This window comes from Callorhinus ursinus, unplaced genomic scaffold (assembly GCF_003265705.2).
Source record: "Callorhinus ursinus isolate GAN/ISIS: 27379988/994484 unplaced genomic scaffold, GSC_fseal_2.0 scaffold14, whole genome shotgun sequence".
NCBI lineage: Eukaryota > Metazoa > Chordata > Mammalia > Carnivora > Otariidae > Callorhinus > Callorhinus ursinus.
Window position 1 is genome coordinate 45,828,591 of NW_027397076.1, and position 24,141 is coordinate 45,852,731.

The 24,141-nt window shown below is 52.2% G+C and overlaps 3 protein-coding genes and 1 pseudogene across 3 annotated transcripts; 3 read left to right on the top strand and 1 right to left on the bottom strand.

Annotated features, from left to right (window-relative positions):
- The first annotated feature begins 501 nt into the window (after positions 1 to 501).
- ZBTB39 (zinc finger and BTB domain containing 39) lies at positions 502 to 8,241 on the top strand. Its single transcript, XM_025883237.2, has 2 exons — positions 502 to 637; positions 2,133 to 8,241. Exon 2 carries the CDS (start codon positions 2,177 to 2,179, stop codon positions 4,298 to 4,300), a length of 2,124 nt encoding a protein of 707 aa, XP_025739022.1. The 5' UTR covers positions 502 to 637; positions 2,133 to 2,176; the 3' UTR covers positions 4,301 to 8,241.
- Positions 8,242 to 10,522: 2,281 nt separating this feature from the next.
- ACKR5 (atypical chemokine receptor 5) lies at positions 10,523 to 12,752 on the bottom strand. The gene is made up of 2 exons (XM_025883339.2): positions 12,521 to 12,752; positions 10,523 to 11,993 (listed from the first exon to the last, which is right to left on the bottom strand). The coding sequence occupies exon 2, from the start codon at positions 11,975 to 11,977 to the stop codon at positions 10,835 to 10,837; it is 1,143 nt and encodes a 380-aa protein (XP_025739124.1). The 5' UTR covers positions 11,978 to 11,993; positions 12,521 to 12,752; the 3' UTR covers positions 10,523 to 10,834.
- A 3,464-nt stretch (positions 12,753 to 16,216) lies between these two features.
- LOC112832656 (retinol dehydrogenase 16) lies at positions 16,217 to 19,990 on the top strand. The gene is given in 6 exon segments (XM_073900296.1): positions 16,217 to 16,259; positions 17,546 to 17,660; positions 17,662 to 17,712; positions 18,271 to 18,434; positions 19,000 to 19,236; positions 19,606 to 19,990. Coding segments are annotated over 5 exon segments (591 nt in total). The 3' UTR covers positions 19,218 to 19,236; positions 19,606 to 19,990.
- Positions 19,991 to 22,449: 2,459 nt separating this feature from the next.
- Positions 22,450 to 23,913, top strand: LOC141374131 (transcription factor E2F6 pseudogene; annotated as a pseudogene).
- Positions 23,914 to 24,141: the final 228 nt, after the last annotated feature.

Below are 24,141 nucleotides of genomic sequence, written 5' to 3' on the forward strand. Positions count from 1 at the left end.
AGTGGCCGTTTTGCGAAGCTTCTGGGACGCTGAGACGTAGGACAGACGTAGGACAGACGTAGGACAGGATGCGAGTTTAGAATGGGGATAGGGCTTTTCACTTATCCAGGTCCCAGGGTGAGGAGGGAATGGCCCCCGACCTGGTAGATCGGGGCACTTCAGAAAAACCGGACTGTGGGGGTTGGGAACGTCCCCGCAGCTGCTGGCGCCGCGGCCAGGCCGGCGGTCCCCGGGCCTCGTGGGAATGGGAGGTGGGGCCTGGGCGGGGGTCCCGAGTGGCGCGGTGGCCGGCCCCCGAGGCTGGGGGCGGGCAGAGTCTTGGGAGCGGAGAGGGAGGGGGCTCCCGCCCGGTCCACCCGGCTCCCGGCCCCCGGCCCCGCCGTTGGGGGGCGCTGCCTCCTCCCGGGCGGCTGGGGGCGCTGCGGCCAAGCGGCGGGGGGCGCTGCCTCCTCCGGGACGGCGGGGGGCGCTGCGGGCCGGGCGGTGGGGGCGGCCCGGACCGGCGCAGCGAGCGGCGCGGCGGATGGAGAGTCTGGCCGCGGCCGGCGGCGCCGCCTCCTTGTCGGGCCGGGCACGGCGGGCCGGGGCCTTTGTGTGAGGCGGCGGCGGCGATGGTGCTCGGGCCCCGCGGAGCCGGGTAAGCGCGGCCGGGCCGAGGGCCGCCCCTGACCGAGGCCCGACCCCGGTCCCGGCCTTTCTCTCGCTCTTGCTTGGCTCCCTCCTGCCCGCTCCCTTCGGCCCGACCCATCATTCCCGGCCGCGCGCCGACCCCGGCCGGTCCCGCCGCCCATCCCTTCGCTCCCGTCCGGCCCGGCGCCCCCGGAGACGCCCCGGGGGAGTCCCCCGCCGTTTGGGGAGGGACCGAGGTGCTCGGTGGCCCCCAGATGGAGCACCCCAGCCCGATCCAGCGCCCTTCTTCCTGGGTTCGACCCTCCAGAGGGGAGACTGCGGCACCACGGGATTGTTGGGGTGCCTTCTCGGAAGTTCCCAGTCAGCCCCCCTCCCACCCCCCACTCAGGCTTCCCAGCGTCCCAGCCTGGTGTGTGGCCACCAGGGCCCGGGAGATGCTTCATTGGTATCCCAACAATGCGCAGAAGCTTCTTGGACCCCAGAAAAAGTTGGGAGTTTGTAGAAGGTGGTGAGGTGGAGAAAGGGGCTGCGTTGCGCCGGGCGAGTGGCGAGACTGAAGCCGAATGCTGCTCGCTTGTCTTCCTTAGGCGTGCAGGACTCGAAAAGGGGGGAGTGGGATCCCGCAAGCCTTTAGCAGTCTTGCCTATATAATTAGACGCCTTCTTAGGGCATCAAGTAAATCTTTTAGTTCTGGTCAGCATATGCATAGATCCCAAAAAGGGTAGCTTAAAAAAAAAGACATATTTAAGTAATAGTAAATGCTACAGTGTACTCTAGTTTGCTTTATTTCTTTAGGTCCTGAGTGTTTTAGCTTCATCCAATGCATACAGAGAAGGTGACAGAGAAGTATCTGGGTGGCTCTGGGTTATGGTAAGACAAGAGAGTAGGCAGATAGCTTAGGTAGGGAGACATCAGAACTCATGAATGAGCAAGAGGTTTATTTAGGGACTGGAAGGACAGAGCCTTGATAAGAAAATAAAAGATACAACAAACTTATCTTGCTCTCAGCAGCTAATGGAACTTTGCTAATTGTGTTCAAGTGCGTATATGGCATTTGGCATTGCAAGAGAAGTGAATGTACTCAATGAGATAGGAAAGCTTGTTTGGGGGAAGAAGTTAAGAGATTAATTTGGGCCCACCGTGTGGTGATGAAGTGAAGGATTGTGTCCGAGACATTGCCTCTGGCTTGGCTCTAAGGCACTAGCTTCTGTCCAACCAGGCCTACCACCTCTCTGAGTCTTAGAGACGACCCTATCAGGTTTTTCTCAATACTTTCGGGTTTTGTTGCGACAACTCTTGTCTTTGGGAATATGCAGGGAGAGAGGTCACTGTCCCATCATTTGCCCTTGCCCCCAGCAGCTTGGAGCAGCTCAAGCTGTCCATGGGCTCTTGCTCCCTACCCAGGGCTTGGAAACACTCAGACTGGCAGTGTTTTCTTCTGCATAGCTCCTCGCTTGCAGGGATGTGTTTGGCCATCCATCTCTTCCTTTTACCGTCCACAGATGAACCGTGCTGATACAGAGGCAACTTCATAGGAGCTGCTAAGATGGGCATGAGGATCAAACTGCAAAGCACCAACCACCCCAACAACCTGCTGAAGGAACTCAACAAGTGCCGGCTCTCAGAGACCATGTGCGATGTCACCATCGTGGTGGGGAGCCGCTCCTTCCCGGCCCACAAAGCCGTGCTGGCGTGCGCGGCCGGCTACTTCCAGAACCTCTTTCTGAATACCGGGCTGGATGCTGCCAGGACCTACGTGGTGGACTTCATCACCCCCGCCAACTTTGAGAAGATTCTGAGCTTTGTCTATACTTCGGAGCTCTTCACAGACCTGATCAATGTTGGGGTCATCTATGAGGTAGCCGAGCGCCTGGGCATGGAGGATCTCCTTCGGGCCTGTCACTCCACCTTTCCTGACTTGGAGACCACTGCTGTGGCCAAGCCCCTGGCCAGCAGCGGGGAGAACCACTCGGGTACCCAGAGCTGTAGCTCAGCAGAGCCCGCCTATCCCCTCGGAGACCTCCGGGGGGGCGGGGAGCACTTTGGTCCTGAGAGGAACTATGTGTTACCTAGTGATGCTGGAGGAAGCTGTAAAGAGGAAGAGAGAAATGTCACCGGTGACACTAATCATAGCCTGTCTTCCCTGCCGCCAAAGATGGAAGACCATGATGCCCCTGCTCCTTTCACCTCCGTTCCTAGTATCGTGACTCAGCCGGCCCTAGGCACCGTCAGCATGGGCATCCAAACCAGCACGAGCTCCTGCCAGCCGTACAAAGTTCAGAGCAATGGAGACTTCAGTAAAAGCAGCTTCTTCCCCCCTGACCATGCAATTGACATTACCACTGGGACCAACTCCTGTCTGAGCAATAGCGACCACTCCAAAGATCCGGGCTTTGGGCAGATGGATGAGCTCCAGCTGGACGACCTGGGGGATGATGACTTGCAGTTTGAAGACCCCACCGAGGAGATTGGCACAGCCGAGGAGGTGATTGAGTTGAGTGATGACAGCGAGGATGAGCTGACTTTTGGAGAGAATGACAACCGAGAGAATAAGGCCATGCCCTGCCAGGTGTGCAAGAAAGTTCTAGAGCCCAACATTCAACTGATCCGACAGCATGCTCGGGACCACGTGGACCTGCTGACGGGCAACTGCAAGGTCTGCGAGACCCACTTCCAGGACCGAAACTCCCGGGTGACCCATGTTCTGTCCCACATTGGCATTTTCCTCTTCTCTTGCGACATGTGTGAAACTAAGTTCTTTACCCAGTGGCAGCTGACCCTCCACCGACGGGATGGGATATTTGAGAACAACATCATCGTCCACCCCAACGATCCCCTGTCGGGGAAGCTGGGTTTGTTTTCCGGGGCAGCCTCCACAGAGTTGAAATGCGCTGCCTGTGGGAAGGCACTGGCCAAAGATTTCCACGTAGTCCGGGGGCACATCCTTGACCATCTGAACCTGAAGGGCCAGGCCTGCAGCGTGTGCGACCAGCGCCACCTCAACCTCTGCAGCCTCATGTGGCACACTCTGTCCCACCTGGGCATTTCGGTCTTCTCGTGCTCCGTCTGTGCCAACAGCTTTGTGGACTGGCACCTCCTAGAGAAGCACATGGCTGTGCACCAGAGCCTGGAGGATGCTCTCTTCCGCTGCCACGTGTGTAGCCAGAGCTTCAAGTCGGAGGCCGCCTATCGCTACCACGTCAGCCAGCACAGATGCAACAGTGGCCTTGACGCCCGGCCCGGTTTGGGGCCCCAGCACCCCGCTCTCCAGAAGCGGAAGCTGCCCACAGAGGAGTTCCTGAGCGACGAGCTGGCTCTGCAGGGCCAGCCTGGGAACAGCAAGTACAGCTGCAAGGTCTGTGGCAAAAGGTTTGCCCACACAAGCGAGTTCAACTACCACCGGCGGATCCACACGGGCGAGAAGCCGTACCAGTGTAAGGTGTGCCACAAGTTCTTCCGAGGCCGCTCAACCATCAAGTGCCACCTGAAGACACACTCGGGGGCCCTCATGTACCGCTGCACGGTCTGTGGTCACTACAGCTCCACGCTCAACCTCATGAGCAAGCACGTGGGTGTGCACAAAGGCAGCCTCCCGCCCGACTTCACCATCGAGCAGACCTTCATGTACATTATCCATTCCAAAGAGGCAGAAAAGAACCCAGACAGCTGACTGGGTCCCAGCAGAGCTAGGGGGAGCCCCCAGGCGGCAGCCAGGACGTTGCTTTTCTAATGGCTCTTGGTCCCTCTCCAGCTGAAGTTTCAATTTGGCCTTGCTAGGAATTCTGTTCTGTCTTGTGGTTAAAGAAGAGAAAAGAAGAAAGAGCACACAAGCTGTTACTGTTTTCGATAAGCAACGGCCCTATCATGTTTACCTCCTTCCCTGTTCTTGCCCACAAAGGGCTGCGGTTTTGATCCTTCGGAGGCCGGTCTTGGGATCTGGTCAGGCAGATGGTGTCGACTAGATCCCCTTTCCGAGCCTCTCAAGTTTTAGTTTACGGATAGGTTTTTATGCTGCTAAGAATCCAACCAACAGCCTCACTGAATAGAGGAGGTGGAGAGAGGTTTTCACTGTGGGTATTATTGCCAGCTTGCCAACTGGGACACACGGCTGTGAGAGAGATTTGGGGAATGTGGTCACTTAGAAAAGACTAGTCCGCAGGGCAGCTCACCACAGGTGCCAGGCCCGGCCCTCAGCAGGGAAAAGGCGGATGGGATGGGGGCGCCTGCTCGTTTCCACGCTCTGATCTGCTGATGGGACAGTAGAATCTTTTGGCAGCTAGATCCAAACTGGGGGCAGAGCTTTCTGTGTAGGTCAGAAAGCTTTGGGATGGATCCTTGCCAGTCGGAAGAGGTGTCCGACTGACGGTGCCGCCAGGAGTGGCAGCCCGGATGGACAGGAAGGGAGGCCTCTCTTTTCTCCTCGATTCCAAAGAAATACGATTTTATGGAGTTGTAGCCCAGGTGGCCAGGTAGGCCTTCCCTGTGGGGCAGAGAGGACAGGGAGCCGCTGTGATATAGTCATCTGTCACCTGGCTGCCTCCGTCGACCTTGAGTGTCCTGGTGGAGAGGTGGGGATGTCTCTGACAGCAGCAGCCTTGCCTTAATTTACATCCAGTCTCCCACCTAGAAGTGTGTTTGACCTGTGGTGTAGATGAGAAGACCCCGTGGGGTGGCGGAGTGATGGACTGTGAGCCCTTCAGGATTGAAGGGACCCGAGTAACTGGTGGTGTGTAGCGGGATGTGCGGTCTGTCTGTCCCAGTCGGGTAACCTGTTGTTTACTTTGTGGTAACTGGCCAGGAGCTTTGGCAGCTCACCTTTGACCTGCTGGAATTTATCCTGATCTGTCATTGCATCGCCACCAGGGGGCGCAATTGGAGGGCAGCTGATGTCCTTGGGGCCAGTTGGCTCCGTTCTTAGTGGCTTTTGAGGGGGTTCTTGCCCAAAGAAGGCTTGAGGGAGAGGGCCCTCGGATCTCGCATATTCACAAGGTAGCACCTCAGTAAACTCATACTACCTCACCCTGCTCAGGCGAGCTCTGGGAGTCCCTGCCCTAGGCCCTGACACTGCCCCTGGTGGGACTCAGCAGCACCCTGGGCTGTTTCACAAGCGAGTGGTTTTAATTAACTCACAGAGCCTTTTTGGACATTGATATTTATTTATTTTTGCTTTTATATACATAGTACCCAGCATCTCTTTTGGATAAGTGACTTCAGGAAAATGAGTTTCTCCCCAGCAAGTAGCCGTGTTCCAGGGGACAGTCCTGCCCAGAGATTTGAGAAACGGGGGCTAGGATGAGGGAAGGTGTCAGGCCTTTAAACAAACAAGTCCTTTTCTTTCTCTCCAGAGAGTCTCTTGCGGAATAAGCCCAGGGGAGCCTTTAGGTAATGGATGTGAGTTCTGGAAAGTTGGGGCTTATTAAATTCCTAGACCTTTCCTGCCTGCGCTTGAGTAGACTGGGGACCGGGTTGAGGGGAACAAGTTAAATGAAGGACCTTTTTTTGCACATATTCTCATCCTTCCTAAACTTGGAAAGCTATATTAAGATATACAGGCAAGCCAAAGCTCCGTCCCTGTTGGACTTGCTGCCTCTCTCCCTAGCCCTAAATTGATAAAGCCTCCCAGTTGGGGTGCCTGGCTCTCTGGTGGGTTGGCTGTTACATGAAGGGATTTGTACAGCTGGCCATTTTTCGCCATCTAAACTCAACTTGTTACATGTTCCCTCAGGTCATTCTTGTCAGGAAAGCAGTGCTGAGACTTTTCATCCCTGACTGGCTTCTCCCTTTCTTTCCCACAACTGACCGTTGGAAATTTAAGAAGGAAAATGTGTGAAAGACCACCGTCAAGTATCTGCTAAGCTTTTCAAGGCTGAGTGATCCCTCCCATTCTGTTGATGAGGACTGATTTTTGAATGGTCAGATTTGAGAGAGGCAGTACTTCCTAGAACCCATACAGGTGGCCAAGCATGGATCAGTGTGCTGGAGAAACCCTTTTCCTTAATGGAGGGCATCGTGGATGCTGGGTAGTCTGTATACTTAACCTGAAACTGTGAAGTTTTCCCTTTTTTGCCAGTAAACCAAAAAGCAAATCCTTGAACCTTTGCCCCTGAAACACTAAACAAAAAACTGCACCCCCTGATCCTCCTGAGGCCAAGTGGTTGATCGGGGTGGCTTGGTTGGTTGCAGTCAGACATGTAGCAGGGTCAGTAGCTCATGAGGCTTATTGACCAAACCCTGTTCCTCTGCTTGTCCCCATATTTGCCCTGACCACCCCCCACCCCGTTTAGAGTCATGTTTGCTGTCTCTGCCTCCAGCCCCCCCCCCCCTTTTCCGAACTGTTTTACTTGAAACTCTTGTGTTGTGGCAAAGGGCACTCTGGGATACCTGGTTGAAGGTATTCATTTTATTTTGAGTTTTTAAAAATTTTTTTTCAGCCTTCTGTTGCCCCCTCTGCCTTGGAGCCCAGTTTAGCAGTCTGCTGTATTGTTCTGAGGTTCTGTCTGACCCCTGAATGTCTTTTCTCCTCCCTTCCTCCTCTTTCTTGTTCTATACTCAGGACCAGCTATATAATCTGCAGACCCCTTTGTTTAAAAATGAAGAATTTCAAGATGGCGACTGTAGAGCATTAAACCAAGCATGAGGCTATTCCCAACCTGTTTCTTAAGGGAAAAAGGTAATACTTGTATGGCGCATTGGAATAAACAGCAGAGGCTGCTTATGGCCACAGGAGGGGATCCGTCTCCCGCTTCTCCTGTGACCCGTTGCTGGCTCACTGATGCCACAGTGCCCACTGGGAAGCTCTGCTGTATTGTGGTATTTGGTCCTACATTTTAAGACCCCAGCGAGTCTCTATAGTTCGTGGCTAGGTGGAAAGAACGGAGGTGGGGGTTGGGACCCGGTGACCCCTAAGAACCAGGAAATGGGTAAAAGTTCTTTTTGACTGTCTTCCCTTCTGATCCATCAGCACCCCTTTGTCTCCAGGACAAATCTTTGGGCCTAAATACCTTCTCCCCAGTCAAGTTTTGCTACTGATGAATTTTCTTCGTCTTCTGGCCTCTTGCTGTGCCCTATTCCAGAGACTACTCAACTTTGGAAGTGAATTTAAATCCTTTTCTAGGTGGACACTGATTTTGTTGGCGTGGGAGTGGGCTGTGTGGAGAAGTCTGCCCATCTGGAGGTCCCCACACATCCTTTGGCCTCAGTCCTGCTCTGAGTGAGTCGGGAAGTACAGTGCACACAGCATTCATTTCACTGTGATCACTCACTGTCAAACTTAACATCAGAATGAAAATGGAACTGTTTTGAGTTCGATGTTTCTTTAACACCCTTCCCTGTCCAGTCCAACCTCCCCTCCCACCTCCGCTAGCGAAAGTCTCTTATGAAACCGAGAAGAGTTGTTGACGTCTAACTTCCTTCCATTAAATTAATAAGTACTGACCTCCTAATATTTAAGTGTTTACTATCTATTGCTGTAAAGTTTTGTATATTTTGTAAACTTCTTTTCCCAAATAGTAGATGTCTAAAATCGTTGTACATCTGATTCTTTTATATTCCATTGTTCGGCACAAAGTGTGGTTTTTATTTAGAATAAAAAAAGGAAATTTGAAACGGGAATTCTTTTCCTATTGACTGGGGTTACGCTGTCCCTTGAGTTCAGAAGATCGGGGCCCAACACCCGGTAGTAGCAGCATTCTGCTCAGCAGATGCCAGGATTCCTTTCTTTTTTTTTTTTTTAGGGTTTTATTTATTTATTTCAGAGAGAGAGAGTAAGCGAGAGAGCACAAGCTGGGGGAGAGGCAGAGGGAGATTTTATTTTTAAGATTTTTTAAAGATTTTATTCATTTATTTGAGAGCAGGAGAGCAAGCATGAGCGGGGGTAGGGAGAGGCAGAGGGAGAAGCAGGCTCCCCTCCAAGCCCGACCCGGGGCTCTGTCCCAGGACCCTGGGATCATGACCTGAGCCAAAGGCAGATGCTTAACCAACTGAGCCACCCAGGCGCCCCCATAGTTTCCTTTCCAGTAGTTGGAATTCCCCGGGGTTAACCTGCTGACCTGTTTTTAGTGGCAAATTAAATCAATAACCCACCCTTTCCAGGGGAAACCTCCCTGAGGGGATCTGTCCTGCCAGCGCCATCTGATTCACTGATGTGGTATGTCAGAGAGGAGAGAGGCGGGTTCAGGGAGGAGGTAGAGGTTTGGCACGGTCTCATGGGGTTGCTAACCAATGTACCTGCACAGAGAAGGAGGTAGACCTCAGAGGTTGGGGCGCGATGTGGTCCATCTGGTCTCAGCACACAGGCCAGGCGTGGTGCCCATTGTGCTCAGTGAATGCTGAGCAGAGCAGCCTTGCTGCAGTCAGCATAGCCGGGGCTCTGTCCTCCCCGGGCCCCAAGGAGGTGTGCATGCTGCCCAGGGTGATAACTGGTTGCCAGAGAAATCCATGAGAAGAGTGAGCTCCTGGGGGGCTGGTCTCTGAGGTAACCCACGATGTGACAGCTGTGACACTGGGTTCCCTTTTGGAAACTTCTGGAGCCTGAGTCAGCAGAGGCAGTGATAAGGGCATTAGATTTTGGCTTAGTTTTTATGTGGGCACAAAGGAGGAAAGTCTTTTTAATGCACTTTCTGTATTGTTAGGTTAAGCCCTTACTGCAACGCCAAGTCACAACCTGGACTCTCCTGGTTGAAAAAGCCTGCAGCTCTGTTCCACGGAGCAGCTGTCTGTCACTTCAGACCCTTTCAGATTTGGGTCCGGTGAGCAGGATTGTCAGGGCATTTCCCTCTGGGCTCCGAACAAACGGGTACATACACTGTTGGAGCACGTGTTTAATGCATCTGATGAATAAAGCTTCAGATTTCTAAGAACAGAGGGGATGGCGCTCCAGGTCAGTAAATGGTTATTCCAAGTTAAACATTCCAGAAATACTGAGCACTCGAGCAGGACAGAGGCTCTCAGTGATGGAGTTCACAAGCCCTTCATTCTGCCCAGGCAGGATTAGGATGCCAAGGACTTGGAACTAGTGAGGCGGGACCGGTTCTTAGGCTTTTTCTTCATGGACATGGTCCTAGATTCCCAAACTGATAAATGAGTCTTTTCCAGAAGACCTACTTGTTAACAAGAAGGCTTCTTTTCCTATTTATAGGACAAGCGTGAATAGAAGAAAGTTGCTGGACAGGAAAATGAAGGAAAAGACCTGGCGGGGGAGAATGAAGTTTAAGGGCGAGGACCGCCTTAGAACACCAGAGTTCTGCCCTGTGACGGAATCGGAAGTTGGGGGACAAGGGCTGAGGGATGGCCTCTGGGAGTGTCTGCCGCTGCCTGTCCCAAGGTCTGCTCTCAGAATGGATGTCCCTTGATATTTTCCCATGATCTAGAGAGAAAGGGAGGGATGGGGTTGGGTGTCTGATAGCATCTCTTCCTAGAAGTCTGGAAATGTCCTAGACCTGAAGGCGGGAGCGGGTGGGCTCTGAGGAGCGGTGACTCTGGGATGGCTGCTCTGCCTCGTGGGGAGGGAAGTGGGATGGATGAGGGGAGCGTATCAGCAAGGAAATGGAGCCACTTCCTGGATGGTGGGGGGGGGGCGGCAGCAGACCTCTGCTTCACCCCCTCCATCTATCATATCACCGAGGATGCTAGGAAACGTCCTGCTGCGGCCTCCTGGTTCCTTGGCCTCTGACCTCTTGTCCTCAGAGCCTGCACAGGGGGCGGGGGGGGGGGGGGGGGGGGGGGGGGGGGGGGGGGTCAGCAAGCACACAGGCACAAAAGGAAAATTGTGTGAGGTCCCTGCAGAGCACACTCTTTCCGGCCAGGGTGATTGTTGAAAGGAGTGTGTCAAGTTTCTGCTGAGCATTTCTTTAGCCTATCCCAGTGGAAGTACGGATTTTGGAAAGAGCCAGAGTCATGGCTGTCTCTGTTATTTATTTCACCATTTTTCCTGAGTGTCTTCTTTGGTCCTGAGGACCGAGACAAACAGTACAACACCAAAGACCCGTTCTCTGCTCCTCCCTGCCCCTCTCCTCCTCCCCATCTCAATTTTTTAAGACATACTCAAAATTGACCGTGTGCGTTTTAACCCTTTCCCCCTACTCCCCCCAAAATCTCTCACCTACACCTGCAGCTTTCTACTTCACCGATGGAGAGTGGGGTCTACCTCAGCCTCCTAGGAGACACTGAGGGGCGGAGATGGGTGAGGTAGTTGGCGCCTGAAAGTTCAGGCTTGGTGGTCCTGGGGGCCTGCTGCAGCGGGCTGGCTGCTGTCCTTGGTGATGACGATGGAATGCTGAGTGGAGGACGAAGACGAGGAAGCACGTCTGTCCGCCCTGGCCCGGGCCTTGGGAAGGTAATGGACCACAGCACTCAGCAGCTGGTCCCGGAATCTCGGGCTGAGAAAGTTGTAAAGGAGAGGGTTGACAACACAGTGGAGCATGGCGAAGCAGTCAATGACGTCGTAGAAGAAGTACAGCAGATGGACCAGGTAGCAGTGAAGGGAGATGTGGGTCCCGTGCAGTGTGAGCAGGAGCAGGGTCACGTGGTAGGGCAGCCAGCAGACGGCGAAGATGATGACATAGGCACACACCAGAAGGCAGTGGCGCCGGCCCTCGGGCCATCCTGCCTGCCGAAGGCGGCAGGCTGTCAGCACGTTGAAGACCACCATGAGCGGGAAGGGCAGCAGGAAGCCCAGGACGGTGGTGGACAGGGCCACCGCCAGGGCCCACGTGCTGTAGGTTTCAAAGGGCGCCATGAAGAGGCACATGGGCTCGGAGCTCTCCACCAGCTGGATGTGCACCACCTCGGGCAGCGGGATGATGGCCGAGAGGACCCAGACTCCCGCACACACGGCCCGCCGCATTCGGTGCTGGTGGCGCTGCCAGGAGGGCGACGTGTTGGTGAGGGTGACGTAGCGGTCGATGCTGAGGCACACCAGGAAGAAGATGCTGCTGTACATGTTGGCAAAGTAGAAGTAGTGAGTGAAGCGGCAGGAGAAGCTGCCCCAGAGCCAGGTGTAGTCCAGCATGACCTCCAGCATCCACACGGGCAGAGACAGGACGATGCCCAGGTCTGCTATGGCCATGTTGAGGATGTAGAGGTTTAGCAGCCCTGCACGGCCCAAGCAGCGCCAGTTGACACAGATCACCAGGAGGTTCTCCACCAGCCCCACCACAAAGATGGCCAGGTAGAGGACAAAGAGGATCACCTGCTTGGTGTCCTCTCTGAGCTCCATGTGGCACTCAGGCAAAGTGTGGTTGAAGAAGTAGAGCAGTTCGTTCCAGTTGTGGATCTCTCCGAAGTCACTGGCAGGTGCCGTGGTGAAGCCTTGTGTGGGGGCAGGCCCCATGTTGTCCTTGACTGACATTAGGACCAGCGAACGCCTAGTGGGGAGAAGAGAGGGTTGGAAGAGAACGGAGACCTTGAGAGCAGCCTCATGTCTCAAGTCAGTGGGCCCCAGGGACCAGGAGGCTTTGGGAAAGGATTCTGGGTCTGAAGAGGCAAGAGAGAGAGTTTAAACACTCAAACTGTGGAGAACTAGTACACAGCTCACTTGCTGGCCTTGACCTGCGAGCAGAGACATTTTGTTAGGGCTCAGTGGCGCGAGAGAACCAAACTGTGCCCAACCAGACCCCTTCCCAGCCCGTGGGGGTCCCACCGTAGCTCCGGCCACAGGCTGCCTCCAACCTCCATTTCTCTTCTGGCACTTCACCCCTTGGCCCTTTCACATGGGAAGCCTTACTCTGTCTCGCCTTTGGGCTATGGATGAGGGACACACACACACACACACACACACACACACACACACAGCCCTCTCTCATTTATCCCCAGGGACATCTATGGATCATGCATGAAAGCCAGTTTGTCTTCTCGCCCTGATTCCTTTCTTTCCTGAAAGGGAGACACCCACCTGCGTTTGTGTCAGGAGCGCTTCTAGCCCTGGAGGACCGGTGGGTCTGGGCTGTTGCGGAGTCGCAAGGAGACTGGAGGGATGGTGGCCGTGGGGCTGGCTTTGCTGTGGGCTTCAGGGCCGTCCTTCTCATCCGGGAAGCAGTATCACTGGCTGAGGCTCTGTGGGAGAGGGTCAGGGTTTTTCCTGCCTTCCCCCAATCCAGATAGAGGGGAAGTCACAGCAGATGACCCAGTGTGCCAGTGGCAGGGAGGAGTCAGGCTGGAAGAGTGAAGATCCCGACTCGACTCACTAGCTGTGTGAAGCTACCTCTTTACGCCTCAGTTCTCTCCTCTGCAAAATGGGACAATACTATTTACTGTTAGGGGTGTTGTGAGAATTGAGTGAGCCCACAAGGTGAAGTGCTTAGCACAGGGCCAGGCCTGTGGTAAATGCTTTCCACACGTATGTGTTTTCCGCTCTACGTGGGCTTGGAATCCCACTCTCCCGTGTCTGTTGATTCCTACTAAAGCAGAACTGGATGGGGGTGGGCAGGCTAAAATCAATCTGAAAATCAGCCAGACTTTCAGGCATGCTGCCCTTCCCCACTGGCTCACACCCACCCTGCATTTTGGCTCTGAAGGGAGAATCTGGAGAGAGAGAGGGAAGACGGTGGGGGGGGTGGGGACTGGAAAGGGGGCTGTGTTGAGCTTCAGGGAGTTTCCTGGATGGGGAGGGGAAACACAGCATCCTTCCCCTCCTGCTTCATACTTCTCATGAAGTGTGGCCAAGGGTGGCCCAGAGAGAGACAGGCAGACACCAAGCTTCTCTCTCCTTTCAAGCCCTAGGCTAACACTCAGAGCCCGTGGATTTGTGTCGTCCTGTATCAGCAGAGCTTCCGGCTTCTCAGAGCACTTTCGCCGCAGTTAATCATTTGATCCCTGAGATATCCTGTGGTTTCCCCTGTGGGGAAAAAGGATGGGCTTTTTTTATCCCCTGTTAAGCCCAGAGAGGTCACCTGTCTCACACAGGCCACCCAGTGCGGATGGTAGCCACCTGGAGCCGGGCCATGTTCTGTGGGCTGTAGGGCCGAGGGTGTGTTGGCCAGAGGGGACTAGGAATGCCTATTTAATCAAAGTGAAGGTCCCATACCAGTATCAACCAGTCTAAAGTGTCCAGTTCAGTGACATTTAGCACATTCACGTTGTTGTGTAGCCACCACCTCGATGCAGATCCTCACATTTTCATCACCCCAAAAGAAAACCCCATGTCCATCAAGTATTCCCTATTTCCGTCTTCCCCCAGCCCCTGGCAACAACCATTCTGCTTTCTGTCTCTGTGGATTTACCTGTTACGGATATTGAATATAAGCATGTGACCCTTGTGTCTGTTTTCCTTTTCACTTTGTCATCCACACTCTAGCACATATCTGTACTTCATTACTTTTTATGGCTGAGTAATATTCCACTGCAGGCTATGCCACATTTTGTTTATCCATTCAAGGAGGGGAATTCTTTTTAAGTTTGCTAATTGATTTTTTATTGTGGTGAAATAAACGTAACATCAAATTTACCATTTTAGCTATTTTTTAAAAAGATTTTATTTATTTATTTGAAAGAAAGAGAGAACACGAGTGGGAAGCAGACTCCCCGCTGAGCAGGGAGCCTGACGTGGGGCTTGATCTCAGGATCCTGGGATCATGACCTGAGCTGAAGGCAGATGCTTACCAATTGAGCCCCCCAGGCGCCCCCCATTTTAGCTACTTTTAATTATACAGTTCAGTAACATTAAGTAAGGGGTGTCTGGCTGGCTCGGTCGGTAGAACATGCAACCTTTGATCTTGGGGTGTGATGAATTCGAGCCCCATGCTGGGCATAGAGATTACTTAAATAAAGAGTAAAATAAGTATGTTCACATTGTTGTGCAAACATCACCACCAATCTTCTCCATGAGAGGGGATATTTTTAATTTTGCAGTTTTCTTAAGCCTCCTATAGAAAAACTGGTTCTCTACTCACACTTCTGACACCAAACATGAGGGGTTTTTCCACCATACCAACCAATTTTCCAACCCCCCGGACACCAAGTGGGTGTCCTAAAATCTATCATTTCTGACACCAACCTGAAATTAGTGTCAGACTCCCCAGGTTTAAGGGCTCAGTCCCACAGGACTGTTTTCACTTTAGATACTGGTCACAAGTAATGGGTCCCCAAGGTACCCACACTTCTGTCCAACATGGTTACAAAGTTCCCACAATCCCACCACCCCAGTTTCAATAATTTGCTGGAGTGGTTCACAAAACTCAGGAAAACAGTCACTTTGTTTACTGGTTTATTATAAAGGATACAAACGAACAGCCAGATAAAGAGGTATATAATGTGAGGTTGGGAAGGGTCCTGAGTTTTGTACCCACAGAGTTGGGGTACAGTGCCCTCCTGGCACATAGATATATTCACCAACCCAGAAGCTCTCTGATCCTCATAGTTTAGGAATTTTTATGGCTGCTGAAACACATAGGCATGATCTATTATTAATTTTATCTCTAGTCTCTGACCTTATCCCCAGAGGATGGGAGGTGAGGTTGGAAGTTCCAAGCTTCTAATCAAGGCTTGGTCTTTCTGGGAACCAGTCCCCATCCTGAAGCTACCTAGGAAATTTTCTAAGGGATTTAGGAGCTCAGAATTGGGGGCTGATATCTTTCTTATTATGTCACACTTCTACTCACACATCAGACCTCCCCTAGATCAGAAATCTGTCATGATGAGCTATGACAATGTAAAATGTGGTTTACTTCGATTTTTTTCCCAGACTCTTCTACTCTCTCTCTCTCTTTAGGATCTCAGTTTCTATCCTATGGATATTGTTTTTCAATAGGGAGCCTTCTGAGAATTCTCACTTCCTCCCTTGTACCTTTGACCCATGCAGATGGAGGCTCTACTAGACCAACCCTCCAGGAAGACCCTAGTTCTGGTCTCTGTTCTCTCTACACATTCCGACTCATTGCCATTTCCATTCCTCTCAAGACTGCATTTTAGTGGTTCACGTCTCCTGGGTCTCCGACTCTTTCATCCCCGGACCTTTTCCCCCTCATGTGGAGACATCACCCCCTGCAGCCTCACCTCCACCTGCCCCCAGGTCCCCTGCCCCCACATCACTGAATGTGTATTTGCAGCAGGAGGAAATGCTGGTGGTGCCTTCTGACTGAGGCACAGAGGGAAAGCTGCTCCCTCAGGAAGAAATAAGCGACAGCTCTGCAGTTTTCATGTGGCTGTTTTTCTTCAGAGGGAGGAGGTGTGCAGCTGGAAAGAGAGAGATTGGAGGGAAGGGAAAGACAGAGGGGGCAGGACCCAGGCTTCTTGCCAGCCTGAGCGGGGCGGGGGTTGGGGGGGGGGGCAAAGAGCTTTGCTCCAAGTAACAGAAACCAGCAGCAGCAAAACAATTCCTGGAAATTTGCTCTTTCTCCTTCCTACTCCCCCCCAACTTTTTTTTTCCAAAAAATGTAGACAAGACATTGTAATCAACAATCAGAAAGGAAGGAAGGTACCAGGGAGGAGTTATTGGAGACACAGATAAAAGCAGGCAGCTTCCCAGGGTCAGGTGGGGGCCAAGGGCTCGTGCCTGGACCCTGGAGGAAGGGGCTGCACAGGCCGGCCCAGGAATCCCCCCATTTGGCCTGGCCTGTGTGACCGAGGACCCTACTTCATGTGTGGAGGGCCGATGGACTGTGGACCTGTCCAGGCTGTGGATTTTGACAACGATTGTATTTCCATCGCCAGCCTAGTTTCCAGGAGGTCACTGAGGGCAGAAGCCAAGCCCAGCCACAGAAGTCATTCTGCTGCCCTGCCACAGCTTCTCCATGCCAGGGAGGCAGACTCGTCTGCCCAACGGCACCAGATAAGGAGCTCCCCAAGGCTCCCCAAAGAAGGAGGTGGTCCAGCGACCCTGTCCTTGATTCTGCTCAGGTCTTTCCTGCTTCCTCACTCTTCACTGAGACACAGTGGAAATAACACTAGTCTGGGGACCAGACCTGGCTTTGCACCTGGTTCTCCCACTTAGTAGCCATGTGACTTTGCACACCCCCTTTACCTTTCTGAGTCTCAGTTTCTTTATATGTGAAGTGAGGATAAGGGTTATTGTATGGGATGCAAGAGATGAGATATGTACAGTGCTTGGCATAAGCATGTCTCTTTCCCACTTTTTGGGAGTGAGGAAGAGGAGATCCCTTCTTGTGGAATTACCTTGAGATACCTCTCCTTAGTCCCACCACTCTGAGCCATTCTTCTTTGAATTGGATCAACATCAGCTTCCTCTTTTATTTAGTTGTCTGGTGTTGTGCTTCTTACACAGAAGGTCAAGAACATCCCCAATGCCACTATGAACTACCACAAAAGAGAAGTAGTAAGAGTAACAGTTAACATTTATTGAATACTTCTCATTTACCAGGCATAACTGTGAGATGTTTGACATCGCCAGGTGCCTCATTTAATCCCCACAATGACTGAACGAGGTGGCTACTACCGTGGACAAGGCTTCTATCATATCGTGAGGCACAGGGATTTTAAACAACTTGCCTGAGTCCCAAAGCTAGTATTTCAGTAAACCCTTATTACAGGGATTCTTGACCTGGATTCCTGGCACCTAATGGCTTTAGGTGGTCTGTGAACCCCCTAAAAAGTATATTTAAAATCCTGTATGTTGTGTTAAGTCATTTTATGGGGCTTAGAGTCTTCTTAGATTCTCAAAAGGGTCCATGATGTCCAAAATGTTAAAAATGACTGCCCGTGAAGCATCTCTCATGGATGCAGCTAGGATAAAAAAAAAAGTGGGGTATGGCATACGCTTCCGTGGAGGTGACTCAGCCTTTGGAATTCTGGGACATTTCTTGAGTGAGGGCGAAGTCCCGTTCATGGGATGACCTGGGGAGGGGTTGAGAAAGGGAAGGTGAATGATCTTTGCTTCCACAAGACGAAGGACAACCGTTTCCTCCCTATGATTTTGCAAGAGAGTGTATGTGGAGGTGTGCAAGTTTAGTGCAAAGATGAGGAGGCTTGGAAAGACTGGAGACTGGAAGGCCCCCAGGGAAACTGGCACCACCCAGCAGTCTGGCTGAGAGGCCAGACGTCAGCCAGGCTGGAGACGGTGATCCTGGACGTCACCAAGACAGAGCATCTCTGTGGCCGCCCAGTGGGTGAAGGAGCCTGTGAGGGACAGAGGCACCACCCAGATTCATTTGTGTCTCTTCATTGCTTCTCTCTGTGCAAGGGAGACCTCTCTTCTGCTAGCTGGGAAGATTTCCAGGATGTTTTCCTGAACTTGAAGTCATACTAGCTTTCTTCACCTCACCCAGCTTATCAGCAGAGCCTCTTCTCTCTCTCTCTGCTGCCCCCCCACCTCGAGACCTTGGAGCTCTGGAGCTTTGGGGAGAATGTGCCCTGATGAGGATTTGCCCTCCCAGAATTCCTCTTTATGGTGCCTTCTCTCTCTCAGCAGAAGTTCTGGATTTCTTGATGCTGAGTGCCTAGGGAGGCTCCCTTTCTGGAGGAGGAGCTGAGACAGGGGACCTGGCCTGAAGGCTTGCATCGGTGGCTGGGGACATTGCTGGAGCTGGGTCCTGCTCTCAGCACTTCAGCAACACCTCATGGTATGCTGTGAAATCGTTTCCTACATTTTATTCATCACATTCAGTATAAATAATGTCTCAGTAAACTTCTTTGTCATGTTTGTCCCCGAGGCCTCCCAAGTCCTTGCCCCTCTGCCTGTCTGCCTTGCAGGAGGGAGCTCTCCTACTTTGGAGTGAAGGTAGCTATGATCGAGCCTGGTTACTTCAATACTGATGTCACCAACCCTGAGAAGATTTCTAGGGCCACCCAAGAGGCATGGGACCGGCTCAGCCCGGAGGTGAAGGAGCTCTATGGGGAGAAGTTCCTGGCGTCTGGTGAGTGAGCTGTGGGCTGGGGAGAAGGAAGCAAACCTTTGTGTGGCTGCCCTGGGCCCACCTCTAGCGCCTCCTACAGACCCGCGCCCCTCCTGCAGGCTCAGAGTCCCCCACACAGTGGGGACATTTTGTTCCATCCCCGTGGTCCCATGTGGTCCCTGGTGACCTCAGGGAAGATCCAGGCTTGTCAGACCTGGGGACCGCTGTTTCCTCCGATGCCCTCGTTGTTTGGGGAGGACCCTGAAGCCAGAGGGGGAAGAAGAGAGGCGTGGATTCCTGGCAAGCTGGCGTGAGAACCGCTGGTTGTCAGGTGCTTAGAAGTCTGGTGTTTGTAGAGACCTCGGTTCTGCAGAGCACATATTCCCAGGAATAGAGCCAGAGGGCGCTTAGTGTGGAGAGCCTTCCTGTGGTAAGAGGTGGGACACACTCCAGTGAAATCCATGGATTCCCCCTGGAGATGACCTGGGAGCAGTGGAGAGGTGGGGTGCTTTTAGAAACTCTTCTCTTCAGTTGATTCCAAAGCAAGAAGATTGGAGTGTGAGACTATGTCATTCCTTTTGGACAGTCAAGAAATCAACTGAAAAGCTGAAGTCAGCATGTTGCAACAACCTGTATTTGGTGACGAACTGCATGGAACATGCCCTGACAGCCTGCCACCCCCGCACCCGATACTCCCCAGGCTGGGATGCTAAGCTCCTCTACATCCCCATGAGCTACATGCCCACCTTGCTGGTGGACACCATGATCTACTGGAGTTCTCCGAGGCCCATTAAGGCTCTGTAACCCAAGCCTGGGGTGCAAGGTAGGAAGGAGTTGTATCCTATGTGAGGGTGGGGCAGCCTTGGCAGGGAGATGGAGAGAGGGGGATCTCATGTCACCAAGGACACTCATCTCACCTTCCTCCCCACCTCCTCCTCAGGCTTTCCTGGGATATTACTCAGGATTCTGGAGATATCAGGAGGAAAGAACCAAGTTTCATGGCTGAGGAACAGGGACCCAATAGCACACACACATGCCCTGTTCCCTGAATGGCTTCTCAAGGTTCTGAGTTTTTTGGCCCTCCTGCCACCTTGAGGAACCCATACTCTTGGCAGAGTGTCAGCAGCAGGGAGGTCTCAGCGCCCACCTGCTCTACCTCTGTCCCCTTACTCAGGGTGTCCCCCTCCCACAGGATGGACATAGCCTGGGGGAGTTAATGCCCCTCTCCACTGAAGATACCTAATGCCAGAACAGATGTGAATGGGGACAACCAGCCCGACCCATTAGCCTGAGGAGCCAAATCACAGACCTTGACTAAAAGGACATGTTTATAATTGGACACAGAGGACACAGAAACCAGCTATTGGGGCGCCTCGGTGGCTCAAGACGGTTAAGCATCTTCCCTTCAACTCAGGTCATGATTTCAGGGTCCTGGGATCAAGCCCCTCATCGGGCTCCCTGCTTAGCGGGGAGTCTGATTCTCCCTCTCCCTCTGTGCCTCCCCCCTACTTGTGTGCTCTCTCTCTCTCTGTCAAATAAATAAAACCTAAAAAAAGGAAGAAAGAAAAAAAGAAAGAGAAACCAGTTGTTGAGTTGTCTTGAAACCTTGAAGTCCATTGATTATTTCTGCCTCAAAATAAAAGTTGAAAAGTTTACTTAGGCCTGGTGATTGGAACCGTGGCCTTGGGGAGCAGTGGGGTGTGAGTCCATGAGAGGAGGAGTCAGGTGCCTTCACAGAGATCAAGGGAGCAATGGGGTAACCTGGGCGGGATTTCAAGGTCGCCCCCTTCCTTCCACAGAAGTGGGGGCTAATGTTTCCTTTCCAGGATTTATCAAGTAATGTGGGGTCACAGGAGACCCAAGGATGGACAGACAAGGAGAAGTTGCTGAAGCACTGGCAGACCCTAGTCCTTTCCCAGGGACATCAAGCTTGCCCCCTCAGCAGCATCCTCTCTGCAGCCCTCTGTTCTCCCCTCCTCTAGATTTATGTCCCCAACTGTGGCCATCCCCAACTTCCCCAGCCCAGATCCCCCTTCCCACATCCTCCAGTGGAGGAGAGTAAGAGTCACTTCTGGACCCCAGTCTTTTGTTCTCTGCTAACCTTTGTTGAGCGCCTACTGTGTGCCAGGCAGGAATTCCCTTAATTACCCAGCACTTCCTGAGACCGTGACTCTCTCTGTCTTCGCTATTGTGATGATGTTCTGAGCATGGACTGAACAGAGGAAGCATTTGCAGAGAGTGATGCAGATTCCTGGGCTGAGGACAAACCAGAACTGAGCTGCCTCATCAGGTATCTTAGTTTTCTTCCCTCACTTTCAAACCGAGGCTATGGAGCCTTTAGGGGGATCTGATACTGTAGAATGACACCAATGTTCTTGGTGAAAACAGCGAGGTCAGATGTTGCTGTGTCATTCATTCTCACCCATGTAGTAGGTGCTGGAAATGGCCTGGAGGAGCTGATGGCCCCTCTCTGCTGAAGATATTAGTGAACAGAGGTGTGAATGGTGTTCAACCACCAGCCCAACACTTCAGCCTCAGGTACTCAGCAGGGAGACTTGTCATCTGAGAGTGGGGCATTTCTAGCCCTAGGAAAAGAGCCCTTCTCTGTGGTTCCCATTCCCAACTGCATAACCTGCTTTTTGTAGCTGTTGGGAGTTTGAACCAGGGGAACACTGCCTTGACCATCAGTCTGCAGAGAGGCCCATGAAATGGTGAGTCAGGCCCAGTCCTGTGTTGGGGTAGTTCCACGTCATCCTTTTCTAAATCCAGAGACAACCCCTAGATGTCACCTGTCTTCTCAAGGACTGGGATACTCCTGGGACTGCTCAGCCCTTGAGTGACATTGTCTGACTTCCCCTAGACAAAATTTCCCTGTTCACTTACACGGGAGGCAGAGTTTGGACATACCTCCCAGATTGAGTGTAGGTGTTGTGCCTTGGGCTGGGTGGGCCGTAGGTAAGGTTTGCCTCCGCCACTCCCCACCTCTCTCTCACACAGGGTTTGGATCTGCACCCCAGGGGTGTGCCCATGATCTGACCTCTCACTCCCACCACCCTTGTTCTAGAATGGCCAAGCTCTCTGGTCTTTTCTGTGGCAACACCTGCGTTATTTTGATTCTGAAGCTTACCAACCTTGGTAGATGGTGGAGCGTAGAGATGCATCCTTGTCTCTTCACCTTAGGAAATTTGTGGCTTCATTTCTATCAGACCCTTTGGACAGGGAAGGTGTGGGTGGCTGGCCCCCAGTCCCTCAGGATGAGCTGGTGACCAGGCTCATCTTGGGGGAATGGTGTCTCTAGAGGTTTATTCCCAGAGCCGCCATAGACCCCAACATCCTTCTGTCCCTGCATCTGAGGGTCCTAGGTGTGGCTCCTCTGTCTCATCTCCTTATTTCTTTTGCTTTACCAGCTTCCCTCCTAACTTTTCTGAGTTCTTTGCCCCATTTCCTGGAATCTCTCCCTCCCCTCTACGTCCTGACTCTGAGAATTTTCCAAGTCTCTGACTCTGGTCTTCTGCTTTTCCCATATGTCATCCCTTCTCAGAGCCAAGATTTGGCCCCAGGCCCTTCCTGCAGCTGCCCAGGGAACTCATGGCCTGTCCTCATCATCTGGCTGGACCTCATCTCAGTGATGTTCATATCATAACTCTCTATCTCCTGCCTTCTTTCCCTATACCCAAAGCGTCCTCACCCCTGACTTCTCTTGCCACTTGTGGTGCTACCAGTTATCAGCCCCATACTTTAGAATCCCCTTGACTGGCGCATGCGGGAAGATGGCGGGCTTGGAGTCCTGAGAGCCGTGGGTCACCCTGCTCTCTTCCCATCTGTGTTGTAGCTCCCGAGATCATGGGGCAGTGGTGTGTTCGTTCACGGGCTGGCCTAGGCAGCGGCGCCACCAAGCAGGCCACGGGCCCAGTTCGTGCTCAGCCTCCGGGTCCCAGCGCACTGGGGGCAGCACCTGGCCGGAGCGGGAGAAGCCGGGAGAGCTCGCTGGGTGCAAGGCGAGGGACCACCGGCTGGGCAGCATGAGTCAGCAACGGTGTGTATGTGTCCATGAGAAAAGCTCTAAAAGTGAAGAGACCTCGTTTTGATGTATCTTTGGTTTATTTAACTCGAAAATCTATGGATCTTGTCAGATCTGCTCCTGGGGGTATTCTCGACTTAAGGTTGCCACAAAACTGGGAGTGCGGAAATGAAGAGTGTATGACATCACCAATGTCTTAGATGGAATCGATCTGGTTGAAAAAAAAGTCTAAGAACCATATTCGATGGATAGGATCTGATCTTAGCAATTCTGGAGCTGTGCCCCAACAGAAGAAGCTGCAGGAGGAACTTTCTGACTTATCAGCAATGGAAGATGCTTTGGATGAGTTAATTAAGGATTGTGCTCAGCAGTTGTTTGAGTTAACAGATGACAAAGAAAATGAAAGATATTCTTTAACTCTGTCCTTTTTTTTAATCTTTTATTTAAAATCAATTTAATTAACTTATACTGTATCATTAGTTTCAGAGGTAGAATTTAGTGATTCATCAGTTGCATACAACACCCAGTGCTCATTATATCAAGTGCCTCCTTAATGCCCATCCCCCAATTTCCCCATTCCCCCCCCCCCCCTCCTCTCCAGCAACCCTGTTTGTTAACTCTGTCTTTTTCTTAAAATTTTCTCCTTCCAAAGCAGGTTATTTTAAATAGTAGGGTCAGCTTGGGGATTTAATGAATATATTCAAAATACAAAATCAGACTTTAGAAGTTTTAAAAGCAAGTAAAGATTTAATCGTGTAACCTCAGACGTACACAAATAACTGCCTTTTGCTTGTTTGTATGCTGTTTGTTCAAGTTAAATGCTGCCTCATGACCATGTACCAACATCCATGTTTGCATTTAAAATAAAAATAGTGCCCCCCCAGAAAAAGAATCCCCTTGACTCCTGGTCTCCCCTACCTCTGTACATCCAATTAGCCACTGTGTCAGTTGACTTCATAATCCCTTCCTTCCACTGTTACATACCCCCTCCAGGCTTCTCAGCTCACCGGATTACCTAGTGTGTGCCTAGTCGTAGAGGTGGAAGGAAATGCCCACTGGGGGCCCTGCCCCAGGGGAGCTGATATGTCTTATGTCCTTAACTTTGTGCATTTGCCTGGTCACTGAGTGAGGAGAGCTGGGCCTGCCTGGAGTGCAGTGGGGCTCTTCATTGGTATCACCTCCCAAGAACCCAGGCCTGGAGCCTCTCCTCTCTCCCTTTTCAGAAACAGCCTCCCTGCAGGAGGGCCCTGCTGCCTCTGGCCTCAGGACCTTGGAGGCACATCTACCCTCGGAGAGACCCTTTGTTTTTCTTCATCTCTCATAATGGAGATTTACCTAAGGGCAGAGAATTCCAAAGAGCTAGTAACCTGAAACATTTCTTTTGGGGTTTGGGGGGGCACAAAACCAATTTTGTTTGTTTTACTTTAATGAATGTGTCTTAATTTTTTCCCTTGAAAATAAAAATTCAGTTTATTGACATGTCTGCTCTCATGACAAATGATTTCGATACCCAGGCCAGAGGTGGGGATTTCCAGGGAGGCTCTCTGGGCTGAGTCCTCCTTTCTCACCTGCACTGCTCAGACCACGCAAGATGAGCCACCTCTCAGCATCGTCATCACCAACAAGGTCTTTCCCATCCTTGGCAGCTTCACCCATCAGGGCTGGGGGAGAGCGAGAGGCAGCCACCAGGACTGTGTGAGGTCACAA

Bases quoted from the DNA above. Each gene is read 5' to 3' on its own strand.
- ACKR5 (XM_025883339.2), bottom strand. From the start codon at position 11,977: ATGTCAGTCAAGGACAACATGGGGCCTGCCCCCACACAAGGCTTCACC.
- ZBTB39 (XM_025883237.2), top strand. From the start codon at position 2,177: ATGGGCATGAGGATCAAACTGCAAAGCACCAACCACCCCAACAACCTG.